The following is an 11,753-nucleotide window of genomic DNA, read 5'->3' on the forward strand; positions in this document are numbered from 1 at the left end:
TTAATAAAGTATATCTATCTATCTATAGTTTATACTGTTTTATCATCACACACAGGCACTGAAGCGAACATTACACCCTTTACATGCTCTCAGTCTTTAGATATTCAGGCTCAAGTGTGAATATTGTGTTATGAACATGTCAGTTCTTTAAATTGCCATTATATGATCTTGCCACAATGTGAGATTGAGAGATAATACTTTCTACCAATGTTGTTGTCTCACTACGTTCAAAACACGGTCATTCTGTTTAAAATAATATATATTCAGTATACAGCAGATTACACGTTTTGTAATTGTGACTTGTGATACTTTTGGTTCAGCCATCTTTCATCATGTTAACCCACCCAGTGTTTTATTGTTGTGGTGATGGGAATGAAGAGAACAAGTCTGCGCTGAACTGACCAATGAGGATGAGAGGAGCAGTAGATTGACATGACGTCTGACCAATAGGATCGCCGGAGGAAATGTGTTTATACCAGCCCCCTTTCCCGTACAAGGCGACTGTTTTGGTGAGTTAAGGAAAGTTCATTGAAATCATTTATGGCTTTTAAAGCGTCGAATTTGAGATGTGATTACACAATTTGAATGATTTCCCCCTGAACTTGGCTCAGGAGTAATAACGTGAAACTGTCAACGTTTATTTTCAGCCGTAAATGCAGTTTCGCTGTTCTCCGTAAAGCTTCATTGTTGACGTTAGTTGTTTTGTTGCCTTTACGCAATAGGACTGCTCGTCCATTTTAATGGGTTTAAACATATTCTGACACCGCGAATCTCATTAATATCGTTAACTTGTTCGTTAAAATACAGACGGCGGCGGGTTATTTTTCGTTTCGTCGACGTAACTTCAGTATTTCAACGGCACTTTTGTTTCGTCAACAGATAAAACGCTGCTTCGTCTGAACTTTACCGAGGCTTGGACACACAGACACCTGTAGCATGTAACAGCAGCCGCCAGTGGCACAATAGTCAGTGTGTACTGTGTGCTTAATGTCGTGCTTTTGACTCCTTTTAAACTACTTACTGGAAATATTATCGCTGCCCTTCTCAGTATTGAATGAATGGGCTTTTTGTGCGCATGCGTGCAGGATCTCAAAAGTTTATAAACAAGGGGAGGGAGTCACATGACGAGAATATTGCGAAATAGATAAGACAAACACACTCTTATCATGTTTACAGGTTCAAAACGGAACATTTCAGCATATTATATCCAATTCGATTCATAAACCTCCATTAAATACTTAAGTGGTAAATATGATGGAGCATGAATGTGTCTAAACATAGGTGTGTTATTAGGTAATGGCAGCCCAGTGTTACCCCATGCCACCTCAACCATTTATAGCCTATACATTACAGCTCAGTGAGGATTAAGTTTCTGTGTGTGTGTGTGTGTGTGTGTACGCTTGACCCGTGGGATCCCGTAATATGGCTAATGCTGATACTGATGCCAGTAATTACCTGTACTGTAGGTTATAGTTACTACATCTATTTCTTATATCCTTTAGTTTGAATATTTACATTAAAGAAAAACTATTATGCTGGTAAAGACATACTTGCTGGCTGTTAGATTAGACATTTATTCAGCTATCTGCATGTTTCAGTGACTGTGGACACCATGGTTTGGGAGGTGGTGACCCCGGCCGTGCTGTCCAGCGACCCCAAACATCAGAATGTGCGGGACTGTGAGACTCAGGGTGAACACACAGGTAACCACAGAGCAGTGGAGCTCACAGTTCACCTGCGGCTGCACTGTGTAATTACTGACACGAAACTCTTAAAGTGATTTAGTGTTGCACCTGTTGGTTGACTCACCAGAGACAGATGGTGAAAATAAAAGCAGCAGAAGATGAGATATGCAGTCTTTGGATTCTAACTAGGGCTCTAGATTTGTTTTAAATCGGACCCTGGATTCATCTACAGCATCTCCATTAAAAATGTGTCATTCTTTTTAAACTTTGGAAAGCTACTGCAGAGCTACAACGACATTACACAGCGGAGTGAACTGAGCTTAATGTGTGTAAAATCAGTGTCCAAGGAACTAGCAACCAACCGCCAGACAAATCTGTGAAACTGGGAAAGCTGTTTGTAAGCCTTATGATGATGATATACTAATGATTATGGTGGCAACTTCTAATTATTTTCATTGTCGATTAATCTGCTGATTAGTTTCTAGATTAATCAATTAATCATTTGGTCTATAAAGAAAGGAGAAGTTATAAAATAGTGAAAAATGTCCATCCAAGTTTCCCAAAGTCCAGTCCAAAGATATTCAGTTTAATATGATAGAAAACAGTCAGGAACTCTTTTTTTCTGCTGGTAGTAATAGTTATTTTTCCGTCGATGGACTATTCAGTTAGTTGACGCATCGTTGCAGCTCTGTTAATCATAGGTGATGAATAAATAGAGTGAAAACATTAATATATTGATAAGAATGCCAATGGACTAAGAATTGATTGGGAATAGATTCATGGAGTTTTACTAACTTGTTTATATGTAAGTTTTTCTTATTCTATTCATTAATGTGTTTTACTAAAACTGTTCATACTTTAACACTTTGTAGTTCTACTCAGTAAATCACTCTGTAAATGTAACATGGCGAGTTGTTCTACAGGCTGCGTTAGACAATGAACAAATGTAAAGTCGCTGGGAAATGAAACTTTGACCTCCTGTTTGTGTGGTCTTACCTTCAGGAGTGATGATGGATGCAGACGGAGACCAATCACGTGACCTGCTGTGCTGTGAGGAACGCCTCCCCTCCTCGCCCGGCTTCCCCACCAGTGACAGTTACATGGAATACGGTACAGCGGATGGATGAGTAACACGTGTGGGCTTCACGTTTTTCAATTCAGAGTCAGACGTTTTCAGCTAGCATCTGTCTTCTCCTCCTAGACGACCTCCCAGACCTGCAGGAGGTTCAAGAGGAGGCGGAGCCAACAGCGCCATCTGTCTACCAAGTGGACGTGTGCGTGTCGCACCAGGAGCGACACGCACACGCGCAGCCTCCCGACACACACTGGCTGACGCAGCTGGCTCACATCGCCACGGGACCCCAGAGCCCACTGCTGCAGGAGTCTCCTCACAGCGGGTAGCTGCGTAACCATGTTACTGATCGAAATAAACCAAATGACTAGCGAGCAGGGCCGTAGCTAGGATTTCCAGAGTCTACAAAGGCATCACCAGCCACAATAGATTCATTGAACTGTTCAAATATATGTTTTGTACAATTTATCTCTACAGAATTCTGTTTGACAATGCCCCTCAAAGACAGGAATATAAAGCTAGTGGAGGACTAAAACCTTTACTGTAACTTACGTTTCTTGCCAAAAATTGTCAAATTTAAGAATGTTGACTCTTAAAAAACATCAGAATCAGGCTCAAAATGTGTCATTTGTATTGTTATTTGTTATTGTTGAATGTAAACTATTTAACAGAGACACTACTAACTCCATGGCAGCTGTTTGTTTTGCTTTTAATCATACCAAAATGAGAATAAATATTCACAAAATATGCAGCGCTGAATTACAGTGTCTGACACAGCAACAACATGAACTTTAAGGAGTTTTATAAGCTTCAGTATTACAGGAACACCATTTCTTCTGAATGTGCCATCCCGCCCTACAGAGGACTTCCTGTCTTTTATTAGCTGCTACAACTCTGTCTTGCTGGCAATGGGTGCAACTAATGAGCCTCTGTCATTTACAGTTCCTCTCCGGTCTGCCTCTCCAGCACCAGCTGTAATCTACATTCCTACGCTCGGCCTCCTCCCCCTCTCCCCAGCGGCACCTCGTCGCCCCCCAGAGGTCACGGCAGGGAGCGTCGGCGCAGCAGGGTAGAGCTCACGTTGACCTACTTCGTCAGCACTCACCGTCATTAAATACTGTCAACAAATACAAAAAAAAAAAAGACATATGATCTTTTACGTGTTAAAACTGATTGGCCTCCGACCCTGTGCATTAGAAAAGCTGTGTGTCTGCAGTTTGTTTGGCTCTGTTTATTTCCCAGTCGGGCCTGACGATGCTGTTGCTTTATGTTTCCACAGAAGAGCAGTGAATGTGGGTCTGCAGTGTCAACCAGATCCTCTCTGTCTGATGACGAAGACATGGGCTGGAGCTTCTCCTGGCCCCCCACGGCCTGGCACTGCTTTCTCAAAGGTACACACACACACACACACACACACGTTACAGGCATACACAGGGCGACTAGATGATGAGATTTTATTCTAAGCTGTTATCTCAGAGCAGCTATTCTGTCACCAGGCACTCATCTGCGTTTCCACACCGGCTCTAATGTGGAGTGGCAGGACGTGGAGGACCTGGACTCTGCTGAGGAAGACTCTGGTGATGAGGAGCAATCCAGATCTCTGAAGGTACATTATGCAAGAAGCTTGTGGCTGCAGTTAGGCTGTCAGGTCTCTGAGTTCACAGTGTACTTTTTGATTGAAGTCTCTGTCTGTAGCGCTATGTGGTCTTGTGGTCAGTTTAGCTCAGTGTTAATGTATTTTTAACAATAGCAGCAGCAGCAATCTGAGTAAATATACCACAAGGAGTTTTTAAATAGTTAGTTAGTCTCAAATTAATACTGATGCCTCAATATGACCTACATAAACAAAAAAGGCCATCACAGAGAAGTTGGCTATTTGTATTTAGTTATTCTTAATGCAGGCCACTGGGTTGGACTCCTCGAAATCAGATTAAATGAGTCGGTGGAAACACTACCACTGATCTCCACAGGGGTCGCCAGAATCAACACAAAATGTAGGGGCTTTAAGTAAATGAAAAACTTAGAAGGTGGGTAGTTCTGCTCTCAGTCTATGTATGCAACAATAAGCAACGTCCCACCAAAAGAACAAACGCTGCATGCTCTTCTGCAGAGTTATGGCTCCGAGGGTCTGCAGCTGGTGGAGCATTCAGAGATCGTGTTGTCTGGTCAGGCTGTCCTACAGCTGACCTTTGACCCCGGGGCATTCGGACATGCCCCCCTGACCGCCCGGTGCCAACTTCATCACCCCTTCTACGTCAAAAACAGAGGTAGGAGCGATGGTGAGAAAACACTAGAACTGTTCAAAACTCTGAGAATATCCACTTCCTTACACTCTGACTCACTTCCTGTTAGGCTGGTCGTCATTTTACCCGAGCTTGACCGTGGTGCGTCATGGGATACCGTGCTATGAAATGGAGGTGGGAGGTGTGTGCCTTCCTCCAGGACACAGAGATGCCAAACACACCGACGACTCACTGGTGTTTGACACATTCAGGAGGTAAAATGTATCTTACGGTATAACGCTCCAGTAAACATACAATACATCAGATAACCTAAAGCAACAGGTTAGGTATTGTGTGTGTAACCTCTGTTTCTATATGTGTGTGTCTTCCTCAGTTACGATTTCACTCCTCTGGATTCCTCTGCGGTTTACGTGTTGAGCAGTATGGCCAGACGGCGGCGAGCCTCCCAGTCCAGCGGGGGAGCTGCTTCTCCAGACAGAGACACACTGCAAGGTACTGTGCTTCAAATCTCCCACATGTAGAGACATTATCCACTGTGTGAGTAATAAGAAACATTAAGAACATTTCAGTTTGTAATATCCAGAAACGCACCGTACAAAAACACACGAGCAAGGGTCGAGGATGCGTTTCATAAAAGAACAATTGTGGATGTGTTTAAAACCTGCAGACGCCCACAGTCCTGGTCACTCCCACTCTCCTCGTCAAAAGCCAACCAAAAGCCAGAATGCCAGCACAGCAGGAAGTAGTAATGCCACGCCCACCAAGTGCAAGCGGCCAATGAACGCCTTCATGCTGTTTGCCAAGAAGTTCAGGGTGGAGTACACACAGATGTACCCGGGCAAGGACAACAGGTGGGTGTGATTACATGTGTGATGTGAAGCTGTGGTGTGTGTATCAGTGTTTATTGTAAGGTTGTGTGTGTGTGTGTGTGTGTTTTAGAGCGATCAGCGTCCTCCTTGGTGAGCGGTGGAAGAAAATGCGAACTGAGGAGCGGCGGGTGTTCACCGTACAGGCCAAAGCCCTCGCAGACGAACAGAAAAGACTCAACCCAGACTGCTGGAAACGCAAACGAACCAACTCTGTAAGGAGACACACACACACACACACCACTACACAGTGCCTCGTTCTGCTGTCTAATTCTTCTCTGTGTCCAACAAGGGTTGTCAGGGAAATTAAGGTTGCAGACATGAAGAAGAAGGATCTGCATGGCCTGTAGGAGTACTCACACCACACACAACACACACACACACCACACACACCCACACACACCACACACCACAGTGGTTCAGCAGGTGAAGTAAAGAGCGATGGTGTATATTAATACAATCTCCATATTATATTTTAACAACAGACTTGCCCTGGTAATCCCAAAGTGAGGTTTGAGTCTGTCATTTGAGTCTCAGTAAAAAAAAAAAAGAGCAACAGCCCTCTACTTCCTTATGGAAATGTTTAAGCAGCGCTTTTAAAAAGTGCTAAAATGTTAACATTTTAAAGCGATATAAATTATTATGTGTTGTAGTAATTTATAACAAACGTTGTACATATACCCCACCCCCCACCCCCCACATTTGAAGGCTCCAAAGCACCCTCATCAGCCGTCTTCCTTACGGAGAGACTTTTTTTCCAAACTGAAATTAAGAAGCAGATCAACTTGTTTTTCGTATATGACTGGAGTTTTCTCCCAACGAGTGATTTTACAGCAATGTGGTGAAAATAAAAGAAAAAAAAAAAAAAAAGAGATTCTGATTAAACTTTCAGTTTCTCACCCATATGCTTGAAACGGGTGGGAAAGGTTTGGTGCCTGTAGATTTTAGGTAAAGTAAGAGAATGTAGCCTATTTTCCCAAAATTAAATATTATATATTATAGATAAAGATATAACAAAGTATTTTCTTGCTGTATTACTTGCATTTTTGCACTCAGTGTATTGCACAAGACCACATATATTTTAACTTTGCTTTCAATGTAAGTTAATCATGTAATATTTAGTTATTTAACAAATGTTTGCCATAAATTGTTAAATAGTGGACTTAAGAGAGAACCAGGCCTGTATTAGAGAAAGAAATGTTGTTTCCATAACGTTCTTGAAGAAAGGTACCAATAGCTGTGGTTTTATTAGGCTGAGTTTCCCTGGACAGCCACTGTAGTACAGATCGAGCGGCGCGTGTTGCTCCCCTGGCCTTTAATTGGTTTTATTTTATTTGAGAATTTTTACCGTAATTCATACATAATAACACAGGCATAATGGAGACCACATGGGTATGCTAGAGAAAGTTGCCACTATAGCACAGGCCTGTTTGATGACAAGAGGACTTGATTTGGGGTTTGCCAGACATCAATCCTACACTGCTGAAGTGTACTTGAGCAAGACACTGGATCTCCAGCAGCTGCAAGGGGAGCAACAGAAAATATCCTCTAAAGTGGCAGGAATCCATAATAACATGTTGTTCCTTTTGACTCCTAACATTTATCTGTTCCATAATTAATGATTTTCTTAGATGTGTTTTGAGTATGCTTTCTCTCGTGTATAATCAAAGACACCATTAATACAGGGGACCAGTTGACGAGGGGTTCATGTTTACTCCACAAAGATTCAAATGGAAAAGCACACAAAGTGCTTGTTTGGGGCCCCGCCCCTTAGGTTTCTCTCACTGAGTTTTTGGTGGCTTTACTTTTTGTCATAAGAAAAAGATACAATGGATGGGATTGGGGGGGGCAGATGATATGATAATGATCAGGTTTTGTAAACAGTAGAAATTTGTGCCATAAACTACTCCATTTGTCAGCAATCAGAAAAAATCTGTTCATCAGGATTGGGTTTTTTGGTGACTTCAAAAATGTAACACTGGCACTCTGTGAATGTGTTTACATGCACCCAGGAATCCGGTCCTCTGATAGGAGCACCTGGGCTCAGGGTGGAGGTCTGGAGACCATTTATGCTTATTGATCCTCATGTAGTTTAGCTGCTCCTGAAAGCCTGTCCAAAAGAGCCTGCCGAATCCACTGACTGCACAGTGAAATCCCAATGATTAAGTCCTGTGAGGGGGAAATTGCTATCAACTGATTTAAGCTTAAAGAGAAGCCTAAAGCATCATGTCTATGGTTCTAGCTACCTAAATATATTTCTCCATATCCTTTTTGTACTTTGAACCAGAGGACTGTCTAAGCAAAACACACTTTTAGCCTAACGATCTGCTTGATTATAAAATATCATGGCTGGAAAAGACCCATATATCATATATAATATATACTATATATTATAATATATATATATATATATATATATATATATTATATATATATATATATATATATAAAAAACCCAGCTGCTGATGAGTGCATGTAAACACACCCACTGCAAACATGATGATGTGTGAGGCTTTGATTGGTTATTGGATGGAAGTGCTTCATATAGTTATATATTATATGCAGAGTGTGGAGGCTTGAGAAAGTGACATGTTTTACAGAAATAGTCAAAAATAAAATGAAATACTCCCAGGGTGGACACTCATATTATCACTGCATAACGAGGTTTATTCTTAATGCACTATATACACTTTATCTTATGTGACTGCTACAGTATAATGTGTAATGGCAAATATTAATATGATTATACAGAAATATATATTTTTGGTTTTGACTTAATCTGTGTTATCCTCTCATGGTTGTGCATTGATTATTTAACTTTAGTTTGTCTTTACTATCATGTACAGGTCGATCAGGGGAGACAATGCAATACAATGTATTACGGTATAAATAAAAGCATGATAAATCTATAATCCCATTCGTCCTGTGTTGTTATGTGTCCAAGAGTGTGTGGAAATGAATTAAGGGATAAGTTTGGGTCTAAACAAGAACATTTTATTTTTTCCCTCCCAGAAAAAGAAACAAGTTGAAATCATAAACAGGGTTTGTTCAACCTGTTGCTATATACATACTGCACCAGTGTATGGCTGGAGATAAAGGTATAGACATTAAGCTGCTACTGTAATCATAAAGATAAAAAGAGATAACATTCCATTAAAACTATAAACATGATCAATATTTCCAGGCTAAAATTATCAAATAGAATCCACACAGTTAAATATGTGTAAATGACTAGAAAATCACTTTTTATAGTAAAATAGAAAATATATAGAGGTACAGTATAAACATACAGCAATTTGGCCTTTCAATGTATTCAGGGATATTTACACACAAAGAGTTCAGGCATGTTGCGCTTCGGTCTGCTTTGAATCGCTGCCTGATTGAGCAGCAGCAGCTGATCTGTGCCATTGTGCTTCCCCAGACGAGCTAACGGCAGAGTGCACGCGGATAGAAGCTGCAACATCGTTTGAAAGATCGCGTCCGACGCAGGGGAAACATTTGGACTCCCTCGAAATGAAAACAGTCGTAGCAAGTGGCACAGGGACGCAGAGGAAGTGCAGGGTCGAACATCAGCAAGTTCAGCTGTTTGTCTCTAAACTAAATGTTTGCAACAATGTGACAGCTGGCTCAGCTGAAAGATGGACTGCCTTACTTATAGCTGATTATATGGATGGATTGTTCTGTTGCAGCAGTGGTTGGAGAGGTTTAGATATTTTCTGTAGCTGTTGATCATTTGAATCCATTGTTAACTGACATAAAATCGAACTATTTACGGCCACAAGTCAACCTTACAGGGGCTGTCAGAATATCACTTTAAATCTCATGTTTTACAGATTGTCTGAGCCTGATGACGTTCCCCCACTCTCCTCTCTGACCTTTAAGTTAACGAGCATAACGAGACTTTAAGAAAATAGAAGGAAAAAAAAATCACAGGTCATTATTTTGGCATATTAGTCACACAGTTGTTGTATCAAAACCGGTTTAAAGTACAAGAACATGAATTACAAAAGGCACGGGGGGTACCAGAGACCATGGAGCCAGTGGCAACAGGACATGAACAGACAAATTCAACAGCAGTAAAAACCAGCAGTCAGTTTACTGTCACTAGTGAGGCCTTAAGAGATTTTGGTTATTCATAACATTACTCTAAATAAGGATACGTGGTAGTTTGAGCCCCAAAATCTGCTGGTTAATGTGCAGTGCATACAATATCAGCAAGGGTTGAGAAGGTTCTAGCATCATTTCCCTTTTTTAAACATAAAAGCTACTTTCATTTGTATTTATTTGTATTATCGGAACTCCTGCTTTAACTTTGTTTGTTTTGCCTGTTTTGCAGATGCAATTTCTATTTCAGTTTTTTAGAAAAAAAGATGGAACACACGAGAGTGACGAAAAAGAAGCAAAAAATAACAATTGTTCAAATAAAAGGAATAAATGTTAAAGATTAATTTAGAAATTGAGGGTAGGCCTGTTACTGGAATTAAATAACTGACTCCATCATTAAGAAAAATTATTTTAGATAGAAATTCTTTCTGATGTTTTTTAATGAAAGCCCTCAAAAGGTTTTTTTGCCGTCTCTCTGCTGCCTCAGGCTGCACGCTGAGCAGCAACACATACACAGCTGGAACGTCTGGAGGCTCTCATTGGAAAAGGCAGTGAAGCTTTTTTGGTACCACTTTCTAATAACGAGCCTGTTATAAAGGACTTTTGAATTTAAACGCATGTCTATATCAATGGCTATCAAATCGTTCACCAATGCTTTATAGATCAGTTATTGGGTTGGCAGAAATCCCATTGGCTCGTGTTTATCCTTTCTATTCTGTAAAAAATTGGGTTTTCACTTTCTAATTAGCAAGTCTGAGTTATAAATGTAAACAAACCTTTAATAAAGGGCTTTAATTAGCAAGTCTGCAACATGTTACTAAATGGATTTTGGTCCATCTCGTCTGCAGCCCTTTTCCAGAATTAACTCAAAGCACAACCTGGCAACACAAATATTGTTTATTAAAAGACTTATTACTGATCTAGAAAGTATTACTAAATGATTTATTAGCCTTTAATTAATTAACTAAAACCCGGCTGCCTGATCAGACAGTGGTACCTTTCACATCATGGCGGGTTGGTCAGACATGAGCTCTGTGTCTGGTAGATTGTGTAGCTTAGTCTGCTGTGCATGCTAATGCTGACAGTATGAGAAGTAAAGGTCATCACTTTTAATGACCTGTCTGCAGCTGCCAGACGTGTTTGGTGGGCAAATGAGACACATGTGAACTGTGTCAAAAAGAAACAACGTAAATGGTAAAAAGCAAACTGCAAGTTGTTTGAGCTCCTATTTAATGGGATTCACTCATCATAAAAGTGGGGTGTTGGTTTTCATTAGATATAATCTAAAGGTAAGTGACTCAAACCTACGCTGATTTGGATTACTTAATGTACGACTCGATCACTTATTATTATTTTATTTTTATACTTTGACTAATGATCTCTGATTATTGAGCATACTGTACATCAAAGCATTAGCATGCTCAGTGGACACAGCTCTTAACCACAGACACAAACATGATGCTGTTCATCCTCTCACCACAAATGAGTCAATGTGCATGTATGTGTGTGTGCTTGTGTGTGTCTACATGAGGGACTCCAGACTCTCAGCGATGTTAGTCTGTCCCAGTGGTACAGATCCGTTAGTTTCTGGACTCTGCAGGGCTCTCTGGTCCTCCTGGCTGCTAACCAGACTCAGCACAGCTCGGTACAGATACTGGTACTGCTCCTGTAGGGGCAAAACACAGCTTCAACACTGAACCATGTTTTATTATAAAATAATACCTTATTTTTTAAAATAAATTATGATTATGATGATTATGATGTCTAAAGTGCAGTTGTTCAC

The 11,753-nt window shown here is 40.7% G+C and overlaps 2 protein-coding genes across 2 annotated transcripts in view; one reads left to right on the plus strand and one right to left on the minus strand.

Annotated features, from left to right (window-relative positions):
- The first annotated feature begins 467 nt into the window (after window positions 1–467).
- On the plus strand, window positions 468–6,280 carry LOC118336078 (HMG box-containing protein 1-like). Its single transcript, XM_035672650.1, has 13 exons — window positions 468–509; window positions 1,599–1,703; window positions 2,688–2,795; window positions 2,887–3,082; window positions 3,724–3,826; window positions 4,037–4,148; window positions 4,254–4,363; window positions 4,868–5,024; window positions 5,110–5,254; window positions 5,374–5,492; window positions 5,668–5,851; window positions 5,940–6,081; window positions 6,159–6,280. The coding sequence occupies exons 2-13, from the start codon at window positions 1,613–1,615 to the stop codon at window positions 6,174–6,176; spliced, it is 1,485 nt and encodes a 494-aa protein (XP_035528543.1). The 5' UTR covers window positions 468–509; window positions 1,599–1,612; the 3' UTR covers window positions 6,177–6,280.
- Window positions 6,281–10,184: 3,904 nt separating this feature from the next.
- The window catches only part of ptprz1b (protein tyrosine phosphatase receptor type Z1b), a 52,993-nt gene continuing 51,424 nt past the window's right edge, over window positions 10,185–11,753 (minus strand). The window contains exon 32 of the mRNA XM_035679899.1: window positions 10,185–11,636. Within this exon, the coding sequence (XP_035535792.1) occupies window positions 11,493–11,636 (144 nt within the window). The 3' untranslated portion in view covers window positions 10,185–11,492. The remainder of the gene's footprint in view (window positions 11,637–11,753) is intronic.

This window comes from Morone saxatilis, unplaced genomic scaffold (genome assembly GCF_004916995.1).
Source record: "Morone saxatilis isolate NCDOM2014 unplaced genomic scaffold, NCSU_SB_2.0 Contig10, whole genome shotgun sequence".
Lineage (NCBI taxonomy): Eukaryota > Metazoa > Chordata > Actinopteri > Moronidae > Morone > Morone saxatilis.

What these genes read in the sequence shown, in the direction of transcription:
- LOC118336078 (XM_035672650.1), top strand. Translation starts at nt 1,613, where the DNA reads ATGGTTTGGGAGGTGGTGACCCCGGCCGTGCTGTCCAGCGACCCCAAA. An exon ending in GGGAGCGTCGGCGCAGCAGG is followed by an intron (nt 3,827 to 4,036) that starts GTAGAGCTCACG and finishes ATGTTTCCACAG; the next exon opens with AAGAGCAGTGAATGTGGGTC. An exon ending in CTGGCACTGCTTTCTCAAAG is followed by an intron (nt 4,149 to 4,253) that starts GTACACACACAC and finishes TTCTGTCACCAG; the next exon opens with GCACTCATCTGCGTTTCCAC.